We start from the raw sequence: 22,300 nt of genomic DNA, 5'->3' as shown, positions 1-22,300 counted from the left end.
CGCGTGCACGTGCACTATAAAACCAATATAAAAACTGTGTAAGAACAATACCAATAAATACTTAAAAGCATTACAACAAAATAAATGATCATAAAATGGAGTAGTGTCACAATCCAGTACAAGTCAGGGAAAGCCCTGGGTAAACAAGTATGTATTTAAGAGGTTTGAAGGCTTGCCAGAACTTTCAACATGTATCCCTCTGGAACATGTTTCTCCTACTTGGCAACACTTTGTTGGTATAGTTAGATCTCCTCAGAAGATCTCTAACTACAACTAACTTACAGTCTTTGGTAAGCTTTTCTCCCCACTCCCTGCATTACATTTTAAAAAATGTGATCTAAATGTATACATGTCTCTCATTTTCCCAGTGCTCTAATTTAAAAAGACCCACAAAATGGCAGGCAGGTGACAAGAGCATGTTTGTTCTTTCCTGTAACTAAGCCACCCAGAAATTCATGCATTTTGGAAGCATTGGCATTTGCTACCAATATATAAAACCCTAAACAACCTAGGACTAGGATACTTGGGAAGGCGCCTCCTCCTTTATAAACCTGCCCTGTCACTGAGATCATCAGGTGGGATACTCCTGTTGGTTCTGTATGGACCTATAGCCTAATTGGAATCCATGTGGAGTACAGCCTTGAGTGTGGTGGCTCCTTTTCTGTGGAACTCTTTGCTTCTGGAGTAGGGATGGTGGAGAATTTCTCCACGAATCTCAGGGAGGCTGAATGCCAATGCATTCTGCCCCCCGAAATTGGTGGTGAAATTCTCTGCCAGCCCCCCGCCCCCCCCGGGATGGGACTTACCTCATGCGAATGTCCCTCTCGGCGGCGGGTCCCGGCGGCGTTTCGGCGGCATTTCGGCGGGGGCGGCGGCGGCGGCAGACGGTCTTCTGACTGGCTGCCGCCGCCGCCATTGCAAAATAAAAAAGTAAAGTAAAAAAACAACAACACACACCCGTGATAGGCTACGTAACGATTTATGTAGCCTATCATGGCTAGATTTCCAAAGTCAGCCATGATAGGCTAGGTAAATCGTCACGTAGCCTATCACGGGTGACTTTGAAAAAAAAAAGAAGCACGTACGCAAATGGCGGCGCCCATGGGGCGCCGCCATTTGCGTTCCTTAGTTTGGCACATCTAGTCTACGTAAAGATTTACGTAGACTACAGAGAAAATAAGGGCAATGCAAATAGCGTTCCCTTATTTTCGCTGTAATCTACGTAAATCTTTACGTAGACTAGACGTGCCAAACTAAGGAACGCAAATGGTGGCTCCCCATGGGCGCCGCTATTTGCATACGTGCTTTTTTTTTTTTTCAAAGTCAACCGTGATAGGCTACGTGACGATTTACATAGCCTATCATGGCTGACTTTGGAAATCTAGCCGTGATAGGCTACATAAATCATTACGTAGCCTATCACAGGTGTGTGTTTGCTTGTTTTTTACTTTACTTTTTTTTTTCGTGGCCGGGTAGACGGGGCGCTCCTCCCCGGCCTGAATTTTGGCAGCGAGGGATGGGGCGCCTCCCCCCCGGCCTGAATTTTGGCCAGGCGAGGTGGGGCGCCTCCCCCCCTTGCCTGAACTTCGGGGGGAGAACCGAAGGGCCTCCCTCCCACCGCGAAGCAAGCTGTGGGATCAGGTAAGTCCCTTTTGTCCATCCCTACTCTGGAGGTCTTGCAGGCACCAACATTGTGTTTTTGGCACCTGTTGAAAACATCTTTGTTTCAAGAAGCCTTCTTTGATTGACTAGCCACAGTTTTTACTGTATTCTGTTTTTTTAAAAACAAAACAAAACATTTTTAATATGTTTTATTCTTTATATGTTTTAATACGGTGTTTTTATTCTTTTTATCTTGTATTGTTCACTGCTCCAGAATATGTTTGGATGTGGAGCAGTATATAAATGTTGTAAAAAAAATAAAGAAATACTTAGACCCATTCAGTACTCACGGTGGGGTGAGGTGGGATGACCTGCCATCCCACCTCTTTTCAGAGGTAGGCATTGGGGAGAAACACTTGATTTTGCATCTTCAGACCAATCTGTGAGCTTAATCATAGTTATCATTCAAAATTAACACTTTTCTCCATTCTCTGCAATGGAGCTCTCCACTCCAAAAATGTGTATGTTAGTGAAACATGCACACAAAAATCCGTATGTACACAAAAATAATGCTGAACAATATGTTATATTAGGAAAAACTACTTGCAAAAATGTTTATATTAGGAAAAAATGCATAAAATCCATGTAGTAGAAATGCACACCAAACTGCATATGAATTTAATATGTGCATTTTTGTAGGCACATTTTGGAGAACTCCATTGCAAATTCACAGAAATGTGAATGTCGAAGGATAACTGAGCCCTGGTTCACCTATCTGTTTGAAAATGTGAAATTAGGTATTAAAATGTGAGCCAAGTGAATTTCTTCCCCATCCTTACTTGAAAGTAGTGCTGTGCCGAACCCTGCCACCTATTTGGGGGGACTTTTTTTCTCCCTGTGAAAGAGGCATTGTTTTTCTGCCTCTTTTGCAGGGAGGGGGAGAATTTGGGAGAATTTTCTTCTTGGGGAGGGGGACAGGGTTTCCACATGCTGTTGTTGTTCTTTAAGTGTAGGCGATTCTTCAGGGGTCTTCTTTCTATTATTTTTATTAAAAACAAACAAACACCCACCAACCATGCACTTGCAGGAACTAGGGATGTACGAAAATCACTTACCTTTGGGGGATTATGCTGATGGTGGGGGGGGAGGAATCCTCGCCGGGGGGGAGGCGCTCCATTCCTCCCCCCCCCGGAATCCTGGTAGGCTGGCTGTGCTCCACAGCGATTCTGCGGAGCCGCCGGCCGGCTTCGCCAGCAGCCGTACATCTGGCCGCTGGCTAGCAGGGACGCAAATGGCTAGCAGGGACCCTGCAGTCAGCCGTGATAGGATACATAAATGTTTACGTAGCCTATCACGGCTGATTAAAAAAAAAAAATCATGCATACGCAACTGGCGGCGGCCATGGGCGCCGCCATTTGCGTTCCTTATTTTGGCACGTCTTGGTCTACATAAACATTTACGTAGACTAAGATGGCGAAAATAAGGGGAACGCAAATAGTGTAGAAAAACGTGCGTTTTTTTTTTAAGTCAGCCGTGATACGCTATGTAAACATTTACGCAGCCTATCACAGTGTTTTTTTTTAAAATCTAGCCGTGATAGGCTACGTAAATCTTTACATAGCCTATCACTTTTTTTTTTTTTAACCTGGAAATGGTGGCGGTGGCAGCTGGTCAGAAGACTAGCTGCCGCATCTGCCGCCGGAGCCGCCACCGCCAGGAAGATCTGCCCAGGCTAAGTCCCATCCTGGGGGGCGTGGGGGGGCCGGCTGTTCTGCCACCGATTTCAGGGGGCTGAATGCACTGGCATTCAGCCTCCCCGAGATCCATGGCGGAACTTTCGTACATCCCTGACAGGAACCCAGGCCTCTTCTGAAGCAGGGAGTTTTTCCTGAATGCCTATTGGAGAGGGCGAAGTCACATGGTTTCTTGGGAGTTCAGGAAGAACTGCAGGGCTGGAGAAGAGTCCTGAGTTAAAAAAAAAAACAAGTAGAAAGAAGACCCCTCAAGAATTGCCTACACTTAAAAAGAGGTATGTGAAAATCCTGCCCCGCTCTCCAAAATTCTCTGAAATTCTCTCCCCTCCCAGCCTCTTTCTCCAGAGTTTTCATCACCCCCCACACAAAATGCCAAAAATGGAAGAGCTGAAATTTTCAGCACAGCACTGTCATTTGACTTTTGTTCCACCCCACCCCACCCAAATCCCCCATAGTTGTGGGGGACAGAGGCTCTACACAAGTGGGGGGGGACATTTGGATCAGCCCTACTCCTGAGGCATAACCCCACGTGGTTTGATAAGGCTCCAAATGTTATGCTTCCTTTGGAGCACTCCTCTTTGTAGGATTATCTGGGGTCCCCAAGCCAAACATCTCAGAGGAGCTGCTTGTGCTGAGGGAACTTGAAACAGATCAGGAGGATCTTGGTCCCTCAGAGGAGATGGTTATCATATCTTCCCCTCGGAACACACTTAGCCCCCTCTTGGACCCAGAGGAAGATGCCGAGCGGCCACCTAGCCCCACAGTGCACAGATGCCTAAAGCTGAAGGCTTGACTCACTACCAGACACAGAAGTGTCCACCCGAGGAATAAGGACTCCTCATGAGTAAAGGTAAACTTGTGAGTAGACCATTCCTCAGATGGCACTGATGGCCTGCAGCTGTGCTCTAGGTGGGGCTCTGAAGGCTCAGGCTTAAATGCCTTCAGTTCTAGACACAGACTGCTGGAACACCAATTGTGTACCAGCTCCTACAATCCTGCCTTATATTTCTATAATTAACCTAGATCTTATCCAGCCTTTGGGCTGCCTACTGACCTTGCCTTTGTTATTGACCCTGGCTAAATCCCTGGAGCTCTATTCCTGTGCCACCAGTCCAATTCACAGGAGAAGGAAAGCAGATACCTTCTCTCATATACCCATGGATGAATGGAGAACCATGGGCATCCCTAAGAGTAGCACCTAATTCCTGAGAAATTCAGGGGGGGGGGATGTAAATTTCCATCTGTTACATCATAGCCTTCCTAGGTGAAAACATAGGGCTTCTGATGCCCTCTAGGAAAGCACTCGCAAGGGGTCCACAAGTCTCAGAATAAGCAAAGCATACAAATGGAGAATTCTCTCTCACTGCCTCTGACTTCCATGAGTCTTCCATACAAAGTGCAAAGGATGGCACAGTTTGGGGTCCTGACACAGAACTGGCATCAGAGGTAGGCACTGTTGGGCACCTGATGAGACCTACACCTCCTGCAGGGAGCCCACTGCCAACCCTTGGAGCCTCCTGGCCTTGCTGGTGCTCCTCCTTGCTGTCACTGCTTGTTCCCCTGCCCTCTCCAAGTAGGTAAGCCAGTGCTAGCATGAGAAGACAGAGCAGCATCCTTCATTTGCCTTGTGCCCTCCCTCTGGGCAGTTGTGCAACTTGGGTCCAGAGGGAGAAAGCATGTGAATGGGCAGTGGAGATAGAAGCCAGAGGAAGGTGGACCCACTCAGGTAGGGGGCCATTTGCGGGCATCTTGCCCAAAGGCTCCCCCAATTCTGAAGCCATCACTGTCCTGACAAATACTCAGCTTAACCTCCCTGTGGAGCCAGCCCTGTGCAAAAGCCCAAAACAGCAGTAGTACACAGCAGTACAGAATGGTCTCTTCTTTCACTACAACATCACCTCAGGCAGATGGGTTGTGAAAACATCAAAGAGTCCCAGGGAAAAACAAGTTGGCACCACAATGAAATATCTTCTGCCATTTTCATCAACATTCCAAAATGTCTCTGCTATGGATGTTTCCTTTTCTTGCATGCAACAGTAAATAATGTAGTGTCCTCAGCAGTCTCAATTTGACATTGCTCACGTTCATTCCTTGAGAGGATTTCATCCCAGAAATACTATAGCCTGCACCAATGACTAATTATGAGATTTTCAACCATTCCCATAGCTCAGGCCTCCCACTTGCTGAACTTTGGCTGAAGAATTATGCTCTCAGTTCCCACTGCTGTCAGTGGGAAGGAGGCTGCAACATGTTCTGCACCATCATGCCCCCTCCAAATCATGAAAACAGCAGAATGCACATCAATACTGATGCTGAGGACAAAGATCTGATTGGGGGAGTTTGGAAGATGAAACTCTACCACCTGAAAAGTGTCTTCTTAATGCAAATCAGGCCCAGATCCCTTGACCTTCACGTCCCACTTGCAATGAGGTTTGCCCACACTGAAGCCAGTCCCCCATCCTCCTTTGCAAGTAGGGTAGTTACCTTTGAGAAGGCACAGAAGGATTACTAAGGACAGGAGGGTCTTGCTAGAAATAGGAGAGGCCAAAGAATTATGGTCCTGTTTCTCTGAGGGAGCATGGGATATGGAGTTTCCTCTGCCTCCCAAACACAAGTTTTATAGTTGTCTCTAGGAAGCCTTTCTTGCCAGTGGTGGCCCTCTTTTCAAAGGGTTAGTGCTTGAGACGTGATGTGTGTGTGCGTACGTGCGTGCGTGCATGCGTGCGTGAGAGAGAGTATACATGCATGTGAGTGTTTGCCTGTTTTGTGAGGCCTTCTTGAGAGGACTTGTCCCTCTCTTCTACCAGGAGTTGTGCACTTCTCTGTAATTTACACATTTTTGTACACATTTTCTATACTATACATAATTTGTACACTTTTTTGATGTGTGAACTTTATTACAAATTTCAGTGCAACTATTGACATTTAACTGTGTTCCAGTTAGGGTCATGCAAATTGGTAAGACTGCATAAAAATGCAAACCAAACACATTTCTGCCCCATTCCTACACAAAAACACACCTCATATGTTCAGCTTTTCTGGATGGTAAACAGTGGAGAATACTCTTCAGCAGTTTCTACGGTTCCTGAAATCTGGGATTTACTTTGTTGCACAGCAAAATAAATAAATAAATAAATAATCTAGCTGAACCTAACAGTTCTGAAAGGCTTCTCTCATGCATAAGTCTTTAAAATGGATTTTGTTGTTTCTGGGTTTTCATATTTCAAACTGGGGGTTAAAATTGCACTAGAAAGCTATGGCAGAAGTTCAACATCATATGCCTCAAGTGAAATCTCCAAGTAATTAGGAAAAAACAGTCCAAAGCCTTTGGTTAACTTTGTTGTATCTCCCAAGAGGCATTAAATACTATCCCTTTTGTTTCCTTGAGAAGTTGACAGAATGCTTTGAATCTGGTTTTATATTATTTATCTTACTATTAAATATCTTGGAAGAAAACAGTCAACAGGGTACTCATAAAAAAAAGTATGTTCCTATGTTTTCTAGGATGGTTAAAACAAAAAAGGATTGCAAATACGGATGGCAGAGAATTCTGCCACGGATCTCGGGGAGGCCGAATGTCAGCTCATTTGGCCCCCCGAAATTGGTAGCGGAACAGCCCGCCACCCCCCCACCCCCCAGGACGGGACTTACCTTGGGCAGATCTTCCTGGCAGCGGCAGCTCCAGTGGCGGCTGCGGTGGCGGCAGCGGCTCTGGCGGTGGTTTGGTGGCGGCGGCTGTGGCAGCCGGTCTTCCAACCGGCTGCCGCCGCCGCCATTTCCAGTAAAAAAAAACACAAAAAACAAAAAAAGTGATAGGCTACGTAAAGATTTACGTAGCCTATCACGGCTAGATTTTAAAAAAACACCGTGATAGGCTACGTAAATGTTTACATAGCCTATCACGGCGGACTTTAAAAAAAACACACGCGCGTACGCAAATGGCGGCAGCCATGGCCACCGCCATTTGCATTCCGTATTTTGGCATGTCTTAGTCTACGTAAACATTTACGTAGACTAAGAAGGCGAAAATAACGGGAACGCAAATAGCGTAGCATCTGCGCTATTTGTGTTCCCTTATTTTCGCTGTCTTAGTCTACATAAATGTTTACATAGACTAAGACGTGCCAAAATAAAGAATGCAAATGGCGGCGGCCATGGCCGCCGCTATTTGCGTACGCGCGTTTGTTTTTGTTTTTTTAAATCAGCTGTGATAGGCTACGTAAACATTTACGTAGCCTATCATGGCTGACTGCAGGGACGCAAATGCCGGCGGCTATGGCCAGGATGTCCCATATGTCCAGCTGCTGGCGGAGCTGGACGGCAGCTCCGCAAAATCCCTGCGGAGCGGAGCCGGCCGACCTGGATTCTTGGGGGGGAGGAATGGAGTGCCTCCCCCCCGGCCAGGATTCTGGGGGGAGGGACGGAATGCCTCCCCCCCCAGCATCAGCATAATCCGCAGAAAGGTAAGTCACTTTCGTACATCCCTAATTGCAAAGAACTCCAAAAATGATCTCTCCAAACTGGGAGACTAAGCATTAAAAAGGCAAATGCAGTTCAAGTTAAGCAAGCGTAAAGTGGTGCAACTTGGGGTGAAAAATCTTCACATATATGCTGATATGATCTGATCTGGTGGTAAGTGACCAAGAAAGAGATCATGGGGTTGTGGTGGACACCTCAATGAAAATGTTGACTCAGTGTGTGGCTGCAGTGAAGAGGGCCAATTCCATGTAGGGCATCATTAGAAAAAGGAATTGAAAATAAAACTGCCAGTATAATACTGCCCTTATACAAATTTATGATGCAACCACACTTGGAATGCACCACAAAAGGTCTGGTTACTGCACCTGAAAAATGATATTGTAGAGTTGGAAAAAGTGCAGAAACGGGCAACTAAAATAATCAAGTGGCTGGAGCAACTCCCCTGAGGGAAGTTAAAACAGCTGGGATTGTTTAGCTTGGAGAAAAGGCGAGTAAGGGGAGACATGACAGAGGTGTACAAAATAAATAAAGGAACTGCTGGCTGGGGAATGCTGGGAGTTGAAGTTTTTTTTTTCTGTCTTAACATGCATAGGATTGCATCCTAAGTAAATTATAGGGGGTTGTCAATGTTCCCCTTAAGACCTGGACCCCCAGAGCAACTCCTTAAGGATCACTTGCCTCCTTAAGAGTCCCACCTTCCTGCTTTTAAATTTTCCCTTCCCAGTAACATGGGGTTTAGTCTGTAGACATGGGGTGATTGACACTCTAGACACAAGGTTTAACCACAACAGTTTATGGTAGATTTGAAGCTAGCAAATAAACTAAAGGTATTTACACAATAGAGGTGAGTGATACATAGGGATGTACAAAACACCTACCTGGTTTCGTCCAGGGTGGGGATGTGGTGGGGGGGAGGCGCTCTGTCCGTCCCTCACCCTGAAATCCTCGACGGGGGGGAGGTGATCCGTTCCTCCCCCCTGGAATCCTGATCGGCCGGCTCCGCTCTGTGGCCAGGCCAGGGAGCCGCCAGCCGGGCCCACCCGCAGTGGGTCCTCCAGCCACTGCCAGGCTGCTGTGGACACAAATGGCATCCTGAGTAGGGGACGCCATTTGCGTCCCTATGGTAGCCCGTGATAGGCTACATAAATATTTACGTAGCCTATCACGGCTAAAGCGGGAACGCAAATGGCGGATCTTCCAGGTGGCGGCAGCTCTGGTGGCGGCAGCTCTGGTGGCGGCTGTGGCTGCGGCGGCTGCGGCGGCTGGTCTTCCAACCGGCTGCTGCCACCACCATCTGCAGACTTGTGGGTTTTGGTTTTTTTCTCAAGGCGTGATAGGCTACGTAAAGATTTACGTAGCCTATCATGGCTGGGAAAAAAAAACGCGTACGCAAATGGCGGCGGCTACAGCCGCCACCATTTGCGTTCCTTATTTTTGGTGTCTTAGTCTACGTAAATATTTACGTAGACTAAGATGGCCAAAAATAAGGAACGCAAATGGCGGCGGCTGTAGCCACCACCATTTGCGTATGCAATTTTTTGTTTTTGTTTTACCCAGAGCCCTCCGTGGCCGGAAATCCGGCTGCGGACGGCTTGGGCCTGGGCCTAGCCGGCTGCTCTGCGGAGCTGTCGTGCAGCACAGCCGGCCATCGAGGATTCCGGGGGGAAGGGATGGAACGACTCCCCCCCACCATAAACATAAACATAATCCACAGAAAGGTAAGTACATTTTGTACATCCCTACCTTTACCCTAGCTGTCCTTAGAGTTTTCTTGCCTGCTTCTTCCTGCTCACTCTTCAGACTGTGCTCTCACTTAAGGCTCTGGCTGTCTCCACTCTTACTGGCTCTCTCTATATACCCTCCCCACTCTTTACTGAAAGCACTGCCTCAAACCTGAAGAAATGAAATTTAAGTGGAGAAATGAAACTGACACTTAACTGGAGAAATGAAACTACTCTTCTCAGGGTTACACCCTCCCAACAGAAAACTCCACACCTCTAAGCCTGACCTCCCCCCTCCCTTTGCCTCCGTAGGCCTCAAATCTTCACAGTGGTACACAAAATTTCCATTGGGTTCAGTTTTTGCTGTGAAATTTGCTGTTTGGGCTGTGTATGAAATTGTTCATGGACTCCCCAATTCCTCAGAGTGGCCGCTTATGAACCACCAAAAAAGAGGTGCATCACCCAGAAAGAGTACAGGGATTTGCATGAAATTTTTGTTTGCTAATTTATATGTATGGATGGAAATTTAGAAATAATTATAATTGAAAATGGAAATGGAAATGCAGTCCATCACATCATAATGTGGAAGATCATGACCAGGTGAACTGAGTGCCTACCTGTTCAGTTTGTTTTTCAGGTGCTAACTGTTGCTAGCCAACGGTCTTCAAGGTTCTTTATCTTTAAACTAGGATTGGACAGGAGAGCCCTTCAAATAGAGGATGTCTTCAAACAGAGCTGGATGTTATGATTCTTCAGACTGTGATTCTGCAGCTGCCATTTTTGCATTGCCTTTTGGGATTGCACTTCATGGCAGTTTCTTCAAATTGCTTTGGCTTTGCAAAAGAAATTATACTATCACATAACCATCACTACTGCTGAACAGACAAGTGGAAATGAAGATATGCAAGTAAAATTGAGTTCCATAAAGAGAGGAAAACTAGATTATTTGCCTAGTATTAAAAAAGAGAAAGAAAGAAAATTCCACAATAGGGGGGGGGGGACTGGAAATGGGGATATATGGTTTAAGTGGTTGCACTCCTATGCACTCATTTCAACTACTTGCATGCAAAAGTAATAACATATTAGCATAACTGCTCTGCAAGTTGGTGAAACGGCTGCAGCAATGTCAAACTCTTACATGGCACATTTCCATATCCAGACATTACAGAATTAACATTTTGGAAAGACTCTGGAAGCACAGGGAGGGCAGGCGGGAAGGAAGAATTTAATTATCCTATGCACAACTGCCTGCGCGTAACCCCTACTGAAGACTGTGGGACTTACTTCTGAGTAAGAAGAAAGAAAGGTTCCTCCGGTGCAAGTGCCGGGTCGTTACTGACCCCCAGAGGGATGCCGCTCATGCTGACGTTTTCATAGCAGACTATAGTGGGGTGGTTTGCCATTGCCTTCCCCAGTCGTAAACATACATATAATGATGCTGTTAGAAAAAAGGCTTTATCGAGGCTCAACTGGGTTAGGACAACCAAATGTAAAGGAAGTTAGGACAACTCTTTCTTTAAAGGTTATGCAAGAGAAATATTTTTTTTTTTGGCAGCTTTGCTCACCCCTTTGTGATGAGAAGCACCCCCCTACCAAAATTCACTCTTCCTCACAGCAATTAAAAGCCTAGGAGCCCTCTCCTCCTCTGGAAGCAGAGGCTGCAATGTCCTATAACACCACCTTTTAATGCAATTTACATTCTAATCTTCTGCATATTTACTCAGAAGTCAGTCTCTTTGATCATGGAAGTTGCTTCCATGTAACGGTGCTTATTCACACAGTTTAAGTGACAACCAAGTGGCTTTTTTGATCGTGAAAATGGGACGTCCCATGGATGGATGCGCTCCTTGGCCAGCACAAGCTCTCCTGCTGCCTGAGGTGGGAGAGCACAAACATGCCATCACCACATCACTATCCATTGCCAATGCTGTGCTGCCCATCAGCCCCTCCCCCCACCACATTGCCCATAACCCCCTACCTCCCCTCCACTACCGCTTGTCCTTTGGCTCACTCTCAGAACAAGCCAAAGGGCAGGTGGTCTTTCTGAAGATCTGCTTGTGCTGGAAAAAGCAGCTGGCTCAGCTCTTTAGGGAACAATCCTATGTCCCTTAGACAGGATAGTTTGGTTTCCTGGATCTGAGCTCAGAGACAGGGTTCCAGGCTCAAAGCCAGGAAACCATGCTCTCTGCCTCCTCCCCCTCACAGCCAGTGCAGAGAGAACTGCAGCAGCTGCTGCTATGAGCTCGCAAACAAAAAGGGGGGGAGAGGAGACTGGGAACATGGGCCTTTGAGGTATCCCTAGCCTCCTTCCCTCCCCTTCCCCGAAGCCTCCGCTAGATGGGCAAATATGCCCATCTAGCTTAAATGCAGAGTGAGAGGCACAATGTGTGCCTCCCACTTTACACTGGATACATGTAAGCTTTCAAGTTTTAAGGCTTATGCATACCTAGGGTGGATCTCATAGGACTGCACCCTTAGAGAGCCAGCCCTGTTTCAAAGTTGGTGGACTGCATCCCACAGACACAAACTCATTCCGCCTTCCCAGCAAACCTAAGTTTTATTTAAATAAGAGGCTTTTCTACAGAGTTATCTTAGGCTGTGGCTTCTCTCTGCCCAGGCCTGAAGCAGCTGATGTTGCCCTTAACTACTTCCTGGTTCCTCCGAGGAAGCACAACCCATTCAGGCTGAACCCGGTAGTTCCCTCATATTGTTACAAGTAGGGATGTACGAAAGTCACTTACCTTTTTGAAGGGTGACATTTGCGGTGGGGGGGAGGCGCTCTGTCCCTCCACTTGAAATTCTCTCCGGCCGGCTCCACTCTGCTGCGATTCCGCAGAGCCACCGGCCAGGGCCGCTCTCAGCCGGACATCCGGCTGCTGGGCAGCCTGCAGTATAGATGGACGAAGGTCCCTTACCTGGTCCCACAGCTTGCTTCGTGGTGGGGGGGAGGCGCTTTGGTTCTCCCCCCGAAATTCTTGGCGGGGGAGAGGCGCCCCGCCCCTCCCAGCTGAAATTCAGGCCGGGGGGGCACCCCATCCCTCGCCACCGAAATTCTGGCTGGGGGGAAGCGCCCCATCTCCTCGGCTGCGAAATAAAAAAGTTATGGGAAAAAAAAACACGTGATAGGCTATGGAACGATTTACGTAGCCTATCACGGCTAGATTTTCAAAGTCAGCCAGGATAGGCTATGTAAATCATTATGTAGCCTATCACTGCTGACTTTGAAAAAAAAAAGCACGTATGCAAATGGCGGCGCCCATGGGTGCCGCCATTTGCATTCCTTGTTTGGGCAGGGGTAGTCTACGTAAAGATTTACGTAGATTACGGCGAAAATAAGGGCAACCCAAATAGCGTTGCCCTTATTTTTGCCATAGTCTACATAAATCTTTATGTAGACTACCCATGCCCAAATATGGAAGGCAAATGGCGGCGCCCATGGGCGCCGCCATTTGTTTACACGCTTTTTTTTTCAAAGTCAACAGTGATAGGCTACGTAACGATTTACGTAGCCTATCACGGCTGACTTTGAAAATCTAGTTGTGATAGGCTACGTAAATTGTTACGTAGCCTATCACTTTTTTATTATTTTATTTTACTGGGAAATGGCGGCAGCGGCAGCCAGTCGGAAGACTGGCTGCCGCCCCTGCCGAAACGCCACCGAAACACCGCCGGGACCCGCCGCCGAGAGGGACATTCGACTGAGGTAAGTCCCATCCCCGGGGGGGTGGGTGGCGGAGAATTTCCCCACCGATTTCGGGGGGCCGAATGTGTTGGCATTCGGCCTCCTGGAGATTCGTGGAGAAATTCTCTGCCATCCCTAGCCTACAGGGATGGAAATGGTGGCTTCCGTAGCCGCCGCCATTTGTGTCACAGTATTTTGCCATGATAGGCTACATAAATATTTATGTAGCCTATCACGGCAAAAAACAAAACAAAACAGCGAACGCAAATGGCGGCTACAGCGGCCGCCATTTGTGTTCCCTTTTTTTTTTTGGCTGTGATAGGCTACGTAAATATTTAAGTAGCCTATTACGGCAAAAGAGATGGGTGCAAATTGCAGCCACTATGCCATTTGTGCCCCTCTCTTTTGCCATAACAGCCTCCATAAATATCTACTTAGGCTATCACGGCCCCCCAAAAAAGGGAACACAAATAGCGGCTGCCATAGCCACCATTTGCATTTCCTTTTTTTTTTGCTGTGATAGGCTACGTAAATACTTACGCAACCTATCACGACTTCCTCAGGGACGCAAATGGCATCCCTGTGTTAGCCATGATAGGCTACGTAGGTATTTACGTAGCCTATCATGGCTATAGTGAAGAAGCGAATGGCGGCCATGGCCACCAATCGCAAAGCAGCGTGAATGGCAGCAGGTAGGTGTCCCATTTCGCGTGCCTTTTTGGGGTGCGGGGTTGGGGGGGCTTCATTCCGCCATGGATTTCGGGGGAACGAATGCCCTGGCATTCGGCCTCATTGAGATCCATGGCAGAATTCTCTGACATCCCTAGTTACAATACAAGACCCAAATACCTGGCTCTGAGGGGGTCCTTCCTCAGAGTCAGGGCTTGTGGGAGGTCAACTGTACTGCAGATGTGGACTCTCAGAAATCAGTAAGTGAAGGTTTTCATGGTATGAAGATGAGCATTATCACCTGCTGATGTCACCAGAGCAAGCCATTATTAAAGCCACAGGAGCTGGGGTCAGTTGAAATCTTTGCAACCTTAGATGTTACTTCTTTCATGCAGTATCCATGAGGCTGCTCCATGTGAAGGATTTTGCAGCACCTGAACTGCCTCTCTAAATTATCTTGGGGATGGTAGCAGAGAAGAAAATGACTGCTTTGTACAATTTCCTGAGTGACTCATACACCTGGGCCTATTTTACTTTCTTGCAAAGAAAATCCAGTGCCCCAGCTAAATCTACCAACTACAGTAAATATTTTAAAAGGGATACTGGCATGTAGGTTTATTTTTGTAGCCAGAGATTCTAAACCAGGAATTCTGACTTACTTGGAGGAGGATTGGAAGAACAAAAGAACTTCATCCGTTTCATTTTTCTACATAGAATGTGCAGAACAATATAGTGGTACATTGATGATCACGGGCTACCTTTAGCAGTGACGGTTTTCTCTTGGAGGGCAGCCAGAATATTTTCTGGTTCTTTTCGTCTTTCAGACAGAAGACAACAATTCTGGCCTTAAAATAGCAAGTGCTGTACTGGCTGCCCATTTCGTGATTATGCTTGAAGGAGCTATTCATGCCTCTACTTCTAATTCTTCCAGGAAAAGCGATGGGCATTTCTATTCCCATTTGCATTTTGAATGAAAGGATTTGCTTTAAAGGAAAAGGGGAATTTCATAGTCTTGCACTTTCTTGATTGTGTACATTTGTCAAGGTGGTTTTCATTTGGGCTGTAAATATCTCGTTCATTCTTGGCTTACAGAACATCCTAACCCCTAAGAAAGTACCAATTGGGATGGGCACACACAGATACATGCATGCACACACAACCCAGTGTAGTGTAGTAATCTAGCCAGGACAACTAGACTGGTGGGGACAAGGAGAGGGCCTTTTCTGTGGTGGCCCCCACTCTGTGGAACTCCCTCCCTAGGGAACTCCGCCATGCCCCCTCTTTAATGAGCTTCTGTCGTGCATTAAAAATGTGGTTGTTCAGGCAGGCACTTGGGGTGGGTTAGAGTATTTTAGAAAACATTTTTATTGTAGAATTTTATTGTTTTAAACTGTTTTATTATACACTGTACATTGCCCAGAGTGGTTGGGTGACCAGCCAGATTGGCAATTAATAAATTTAATAATAAATAATAAATAGTAGTTAGAGTGTAGGACTAGGATGCCAGCAGAGATTGAACCTGGAACCTTCTGCATAGGGATGCTGGAGAAATTTGAGATGGACTAAAATGAGCTTGGATTTCTAAGAATCCGCCATGCAGAATCCACTGCAGAGCAACCCCCTCAGGCCACCCAGAGTCCGTGGACTTTTGGATATATATATTTAACTTTCCCATATTTTACACATATTTCTTCATAGGAAAATACACAAGTTTCTGCTGAAGAGAAGTTGAATGGAATGGGGGACAGTGCGCTAAACGTTACATGCTAAGGTAAATTATGTAAATCGTCATGAAACCTCTTACATAATTATCTGTGTATTTTTCTGCATAAAAAATAAAGAATAACTCACATCCACCTGTGAGCGGACGATGGAACAGAAGGATTGTTCACAGTCCATACATCCCTACTTCTGCATGCAAAGCATGTGTATTTTCAGTCTGTGAGCTACGGCCATTTGAGGAGGTGCAAGTCCTATAAGTGGTGATCTACTTGTGGCTAGGGCTGGGCAGATGGGTCCTAATTCGGTCTTCATTCATTTCATACATGACATATTGAAAGTCTACTCTATCCCATTTTCAAGTCTTTTTTTTAAGTACTTATAAGTTTATTATGTGGTTTGGAGGCTATCTTTTAGGTTTCTCCCCTTTCCTTCACAGTTTCAAACCACTTTGGAAAGCTACAACATATGGAACACTACCACACATCTTGAAACTGTGACTGAAAATGTCCCTTGGACTGGAAGTACATCATGACATTTGCCTTGCTATTTTGCCCTCTCTCCAGCCTCACTATTTCTCTCCCTGCACCTCTTTACCTCCCTGTTTCTCCCCATTCCTGGCCTGTAGCCTCACTCTCTCTTGCTCCTTCCCCTTCCATCCCAGTCCCTAGCCTGGAATTTTCCTCCTTACCACTCTCTTGCTCTTTCTTCCTCCTCCCGATCATAGAACCATAGAATAGTAGGGTTGGAAGGGGCCTACAAGGCCATCGAGTCCAACCCCCTGCTCAATGCAGGAATCCAAGTCAGAGCATCCCTGACAGATGGCTGTGCAGCCTCATCTTGAACACCTCCAGTGTGGGAAAACCAACTACCTCCCTAGGGAATTGGTTCCATTGTTTTTCCTGATGTTCGGCCGGAATCTGGCTTCCCAGAATCTGTTGCTTGCCTTGCTCTTTTTTTCTCCCTTCCCACCCCCTTCTCTTGTCCCCCCCCTCTCTCTCTCACACACACACACACACACACACCACTTTCCCAGCTGGGGGCTGTGATGGCAGAGGAGGAGGTAGGTGAGGAATGGAGTGGCTGAGGTTGGGGTCAAGGGAGGGAAAACTTTTTCTTTCCTTTTGGGACTGGGAGGGCATTTTCTTGTCCTTTGGGGCTGGGAAAAAGTGTGTGCTTGTGTGTGAATAGGATGAACAGAACAATCCTACATAGGCATACTCAGAAGTAATGTCTATTTAGTTCCATGTAAGTAAGCATGCATAAAATTACAACCTTAAATGGGTATTTTGTTATGCTTCTGTGGGGTCAAGTATGTAGATTGGCTTTAGTCTTCAGGCCCTTCCTGTACTTGTACTCAGTTTCTTGAGTGAATTCCTTGTCTTTTGACTATCCAGGCCTCCATGGCAGCCTTTATGTGACTATCCACATTCTCCATGGGAGACATTTTGTGGTGGTGCCCGCAACAGTTTCTCAAATCTGCAAATGGGCCTAAGGGTACAAAAAGGTTGGAGACCCCCTGCTATAAAGTAATGGCTGGAAGAAGCTTAAATGACATATTCAAATCCCATGCAAAACAGCAGAAGGGTAAAATGAAAGTTAATGTGTGCAGGATCTAATCCCTGTGAGCTATTCAAGTTGCAGGACAAATGAAAGTCAGGGAGAAGATAAGCACAGAAGCTGATTTTTTTTTTTTTTTGCTGCAGATAGGTTAAGCTATTGGGGTTTTTATTTCTCCTAAAAGAAGAATTCACCAGAATTTAGGAATTATTTTACCTAAAAGCAGAATTGTCAGAAATGTTTCTTGGGTAACACAATTGGAGATAATGTTTAGCATTATTTAGAAATGTGATAAATCCAACTCTAAATAATGGATTAATAATCCATTATTTTCAGTGTTTAAATGTGTTATTGTTTTATACCCTGATGGCATTTTAACAAATATGGAGGTATATAAATGTCAACATTAAACAAATAATAAACCTCCCCACCCACCCCATTTTTTTAAAAAGAAATTTGCACTCCCATCTCTGAAAGCAGTGGAAAAACCCACCAACCCCTTTGTGCGGGGCATTTTTGTGAAACTGAGGGGGGATTTTGGCCCTGCACTAGCTCTTTCTTTCTGAGGACAGGAACTATACACTCTAGTATCTGCAGTGGGAAAGTAGAGCTGTGCATGCTCTTTCTGTCAAGGAGGGGCTGGAAAGACACGGTATTTCAGGTGGGAAGGCCTACTGCCACCTCTGCCTTTCCCTTCATTTGCTTGAAAGTATGTTTCTTTGGCTTCCTTCTCTGGGAATGGAGTGCTACAATCAGAGATGGGAGCAGTACCAGCAGTGCCTAGAGATGGACAGGCATCCTCCACTCCCATCAAGCTTCTCTGGGTTCCCACTGAGTCCCTTCCCCCTTTTGTGCACCCTTGGATTTGCACCAAGGCCCCGCTCTCACCAAGCCCCCTGCACTCACCCTGGGGCTGTCCAGAGAGCTTGGCAACTGCCATTTTGCAAAAAGAAAAGAAAAAGGCAATCGCAGATATACGCAAAACGGTAACATGAATGGCCTATATACACATGATTACAGTAGTAAGTGGGCCATTTATGCCTGTAATCGTATGCACATCGCCCATTCGCTGTGCCATTTTGCATAAGATCAAAGGCGTGCATGTCTGCGCTCATCATTTTTGCACGAAACGGTAATCACAGAGCTTGCTGGATGGAGCCGTGGTGAGTTTGGGTGGCTCGGTGAGTGCGTGGGGAGCTCAAACAGAGCAAGGGGCTTGGTGGGCTCAGGTTGGGGCAGCAGGCGGGGGGTATGTGTCCGATGGACTTCCAGACCTGATTGGGTGCTCATGCCATCCCTAGCAGCAGCAACACAAAGCACTTTCCCGTAAGGGCTAGGACCAGTGCTCCTACAGGCTCCGCTGCTGTCACCACCCAAACTACTTGGAGCCCCAGCCCCTTGAATGCCTCCCTACTCTGGTTAGGGATGGCAGAGAATTCTGCCACGGATTCCAGTGAGGCCGGATTCCAAAGAATCCGCCCCCCCCGGAATCCATGGCGGAACGCCCCCCCGCCCCCACCCCCCTGCAGAATCCCCCCAGGACGGAACTTACCTGGGGCGGATACAGCGGATTCGGCGGTGGTGGTTCTGGCGGCGGCAGCGGCTCTGGCGGCTGGTCTCCTGGCTGGCCGTGGCCAGGCTGCTGCGGCCGCCATTGGTGACCTTGCAGCTGTGATAGGCTACGTAAGTATTTATGTAGCCTATCACGGCTAACCCCCCCGGCAAAAACCAGCGTATGTAAATGGCAGCGGCTATGGCGGCCGCCATTTATGTTCCCTATTTCGCCGTTCTAGCCAATGTAAATATTTACGTAGGCTATTACGGCAAAAAAAAAGGGAACGCAAATAGCGTAGTGGGCGCTATTTTCATTTCCCTTTTTTTCGCCGTATTAGCCTACGTAAATATTTACATTGGCTAGAATGGCGAAAAATAGGGAATGCAAATGGCAGCTGCCATAGCTGCTGCCATTTGCGTACCCTGGGTTTTTTTTTTTGGGGGTAGCCATGATAGGCTACGTAAATACTTACATAGCCTGTCATGGCTGCTTGGCTGGATGCAAATGGCGGCCACTACAGCGGCCACCATTTGCGTCCACAGCAGCCTGTCTGTGGCCGGAACTCCAGCTGCAGATGGCCATGGCCAGCTGCTCCACAGTGCTGCTGCGGAGCGCAGCCGGCCGGGCAGGATTCCGGGGGGGGGAGGACTGGTTTGCCTCCCTCCCCGTCAAGGATTCCAGGGGGGATGGAGTGCCACCCCCAAATGCGAATCACATCCATGAACAGGTAAGTCACTTTTGTACATCCCTAACTCTGGTGTACAACCACTGGTAAATTCCCTCACAATGGCCCTGGAGTTAGAAATGGCGGAGAATTCCGCCATCGATTTCAGTGAGGCCAAATGCACTGGCATACAGCCCCCCGAAACCCATGATGGTACGGCCTCCCCCCCGCCGCCACCCTGCAGAATCCCCCCGGGACGAAGCTTACCTGGGGCGGATGCTCCAGTGGTGGCGGCTCCGGCGGCGGCGGCTGGTATCTCAGCTGGCTGCTGCGGCCGCAAATGGCGGCCGTCGTAGTGGCTACCTTTTGAGTCCTGCCAGGCTGCCATGATAGGCTACGTAAGTATTTATGTAGCCTATTATGGCAAAATGCAGGGACGCAAATGGCGGCTACTACGCCGTTTGCGTCCCTGCTCTTTGCCATGATAGGCTACATAAATACTTATATAGCCTATCTTGGCAGCCTAGCAGGACGCAAATGGTGGCCGCTACGACGGCTGCCATTTGCATCTGCAGCAGCCCGGCCTCAGCCAAAACCCCGGCCGCGGACGGCCCTGGCTGGCAGCTCCACGGAGCTGGCCAGGGAGGATTTTGGGGGGAGGGATGGAGTGCCTCCCCCCCACCGTGGATCCCCCACTGCAGAGCCAGGTAAGGGATTCGTACATCCCTACCTGGAGTAGAGTCACTATAGCAGGAGAGCCAGTGTGGTGTAGTGGATAGATTGCTGGACCAGGACTCAGGAGTAGGGATGTATGAAACCCCCTTACCTGGAGTCCATGGGGGGTCCACGCAGGGGGAGGCAATCCGTCCCTTCCCCCCAGAATCCTCGCCAGCTGGCTCCGCTCTGCAGCGACTCCACGGAGCTGCTGGCTGGCTCTGGCCTCTGGCAGACTTCCGGCCAGTGGGACACAAATGGCATCTGGCATAGCAGACGCTATTTGCATCCCTGCTTTTGGCCGTGATAGGCTATGTAAATCTTTACGTAGCCTATCATGGTGAAGAGCTATGCTGCTATGCTGGACGCCATTTTCTTCCACAGGTTGGCAGCAGACAGACCAGACCGGCTGATGGAAGGTAGGATCCGTTCTGGGGCAAATTCATGGGTGGCAGAGGTGGGTGGTCTGTTCCGCCATGGACTCCAGGGCCTGGATTCTTTAGAATCCAGCCTCATTGGAGTCCGTGGTGGAATTCTCTAACATCCCTACTCGGGAGACCCGGGTTCTAGTCCATGCTTGGCTATGAAGCTCACTGGGTGACTTTGGGCCAAACACTGACTCTCAGCCTTACCTACCTCACAAGCTTGTTATGAGGATAAAAGGGGGAGGGGAGAAAGACTCTCCTTGGGTAAGCCACATTTGGTTCCTTGCAAGAGGAAAAAAGGTGGGATATAAATGTAATAAAATAGATAAAGTGTGCACTTTCAAATGCAATCACAAGCCTGAGAAACTGCCCCCCCCCCAATCCTCAGGATTGCATTCACATTTGGGGTTGCAAATGGGACATGTTCACCTGATTTGTGAACATGAACAAAATTCTCATGCATCCCTATGGTTTGCCTTTTTCAGGACATCCTGTTTGTGCTGGGAAGAATCACTAGTCACACTCACATCCCAAAGGAAGGAGTATGGTCAGAGGCTGAGCAGGGGTGTTGAAGCTTAGGTTCGCAGACCAAATCCGGTCCTTCAGGGTTCTCCATAGGGCCATATCCTCTTCCTCTGGCCCCACCCCCTTTCCCTGAACTGCTGATCATTTCATGGTTTCCCAGCTTTTGCATGCCCCTCCCCTTCTAAAAGATTCTCCAAAATTGAATTTGTCCCTTGGGTTAAAGGAGTAATCAGCACTCTTGGGTTAGAGCAAAGAGCAGCAGGGGAGAAAGTTGCCATATTCTTTAACAGGAATGGACGAACCCACCCGTTTGGTATTGGTGGGTGCCCACTGAAGTACTACTGCCGTTTGAACCCCTCGGACTCCCACTTGAGCCCCCATGAGTCACCGAGCCACCGGCACTCACCCTGGGTCCCATCCATGAGCGCCACCACTTTGTTGAGCTTATTTTTATGGAAAAAAGGTCATTAAAAACATGCATATTTAAATATGTGCACATTTGTAATGGGAAAGCTTGATATACTCAATATTAAAGGCATAAATGAGCCATTTATGCCTGTAATATTGTGTAGATCAGCCTTTCCCAGCCCGAATTTGTGCACATTTAAATATGTACATTTTAATGACCTTTTTTTCCATAAGAATAAGCACAGCAAAATAGCAGGTACCCACAGACTGGTCTGGTTGAGTGAGAGGAATGTCCGGGAGGGTGCGAGTGGGGGCAAGCAAGGCCAGAGGCTCAGCAGGCGCAGTCCGAGGGCATGGGCAGGGGGGAGCTCAGTGAAGTCCCAGACCCAGTTGGGCATCCATGCCATCCCTATTCTTTAATATGGAGTCTCCTTCTGGAACCTTGACATTTCCATGCTTAACAGACAGCAGCTTTCCGCATTCTTAACATGGAGAACAATGGAGATTGCTTGCCTGTGCAGGGACCCAGGACGGTCCTGAACTGTACATTTGACTAACACACTCTTGGCCTCCTTCGCAAGCTGGAGAAAGTATGAGGAGCAAAGTGATTACCTGGACATCTGCTGAACGTGTTTACGAGAACTCCGAGTCCTGACAGACAGTTTACACTCGAGCCCAAGCCCAGCATGACTTCCGAGAGATGCCATGAAAGCATATACAGTTCAGCACTGTCACATTAAAGTCCCCACACTATTATTAAAGTCACTGAACTGATAGCAACCCAAGTCATAATTACAATCTTCCAGGGAGATGCAGGATATTT

At 47.6% G+C, this 22,300-nt stretch overlaps 1 protein-coding gene across 1 annotated transcript in view; it reads left to right on the top strand.

Moving 5' to 3' along the window:
- LOC146347384 (uncharacterized) overlaps positions 1-10,511 on the top strand; it is a 144,644-nt gene extending 134,133 nt beyond the window's left edge. Inside the window, exon 9 of the mRNA XM_084848139.1 lies at positions 10,182-10,511. Coding sequence (XP_084704265.1) covers positions 10,182-10,200 — 19 coding nt within the window. The 3' untranslated portion in view covers positions 10,201-10,511. The remainder of the gene's footprint in view (positions 1-10,181) is intronic.
- The last annotated feature ends 11,789 nt before the right edge of the window (positions 10,512-22,300 follow it).

The sequence above is a fragment of the Heloderma suspectum genome, chromosome 4 (assembly GCF_057233095.1).
Source record: "Heloderma suspectum isolate Gila_16-S chromosome 4, 16-S_ref, whole genome shotgun sequence".
Lineage (NCBI taxonomy): Eukaryota > Metazoa > Chordata > Lepidosauria > Squamata > Helodermatidae > Heloderma > Heloderma suspectum.
Note: the sequence above shows the minus strand (reverse complement) of the source record. Positions and strands in the feature narration are given on the sequence as shown.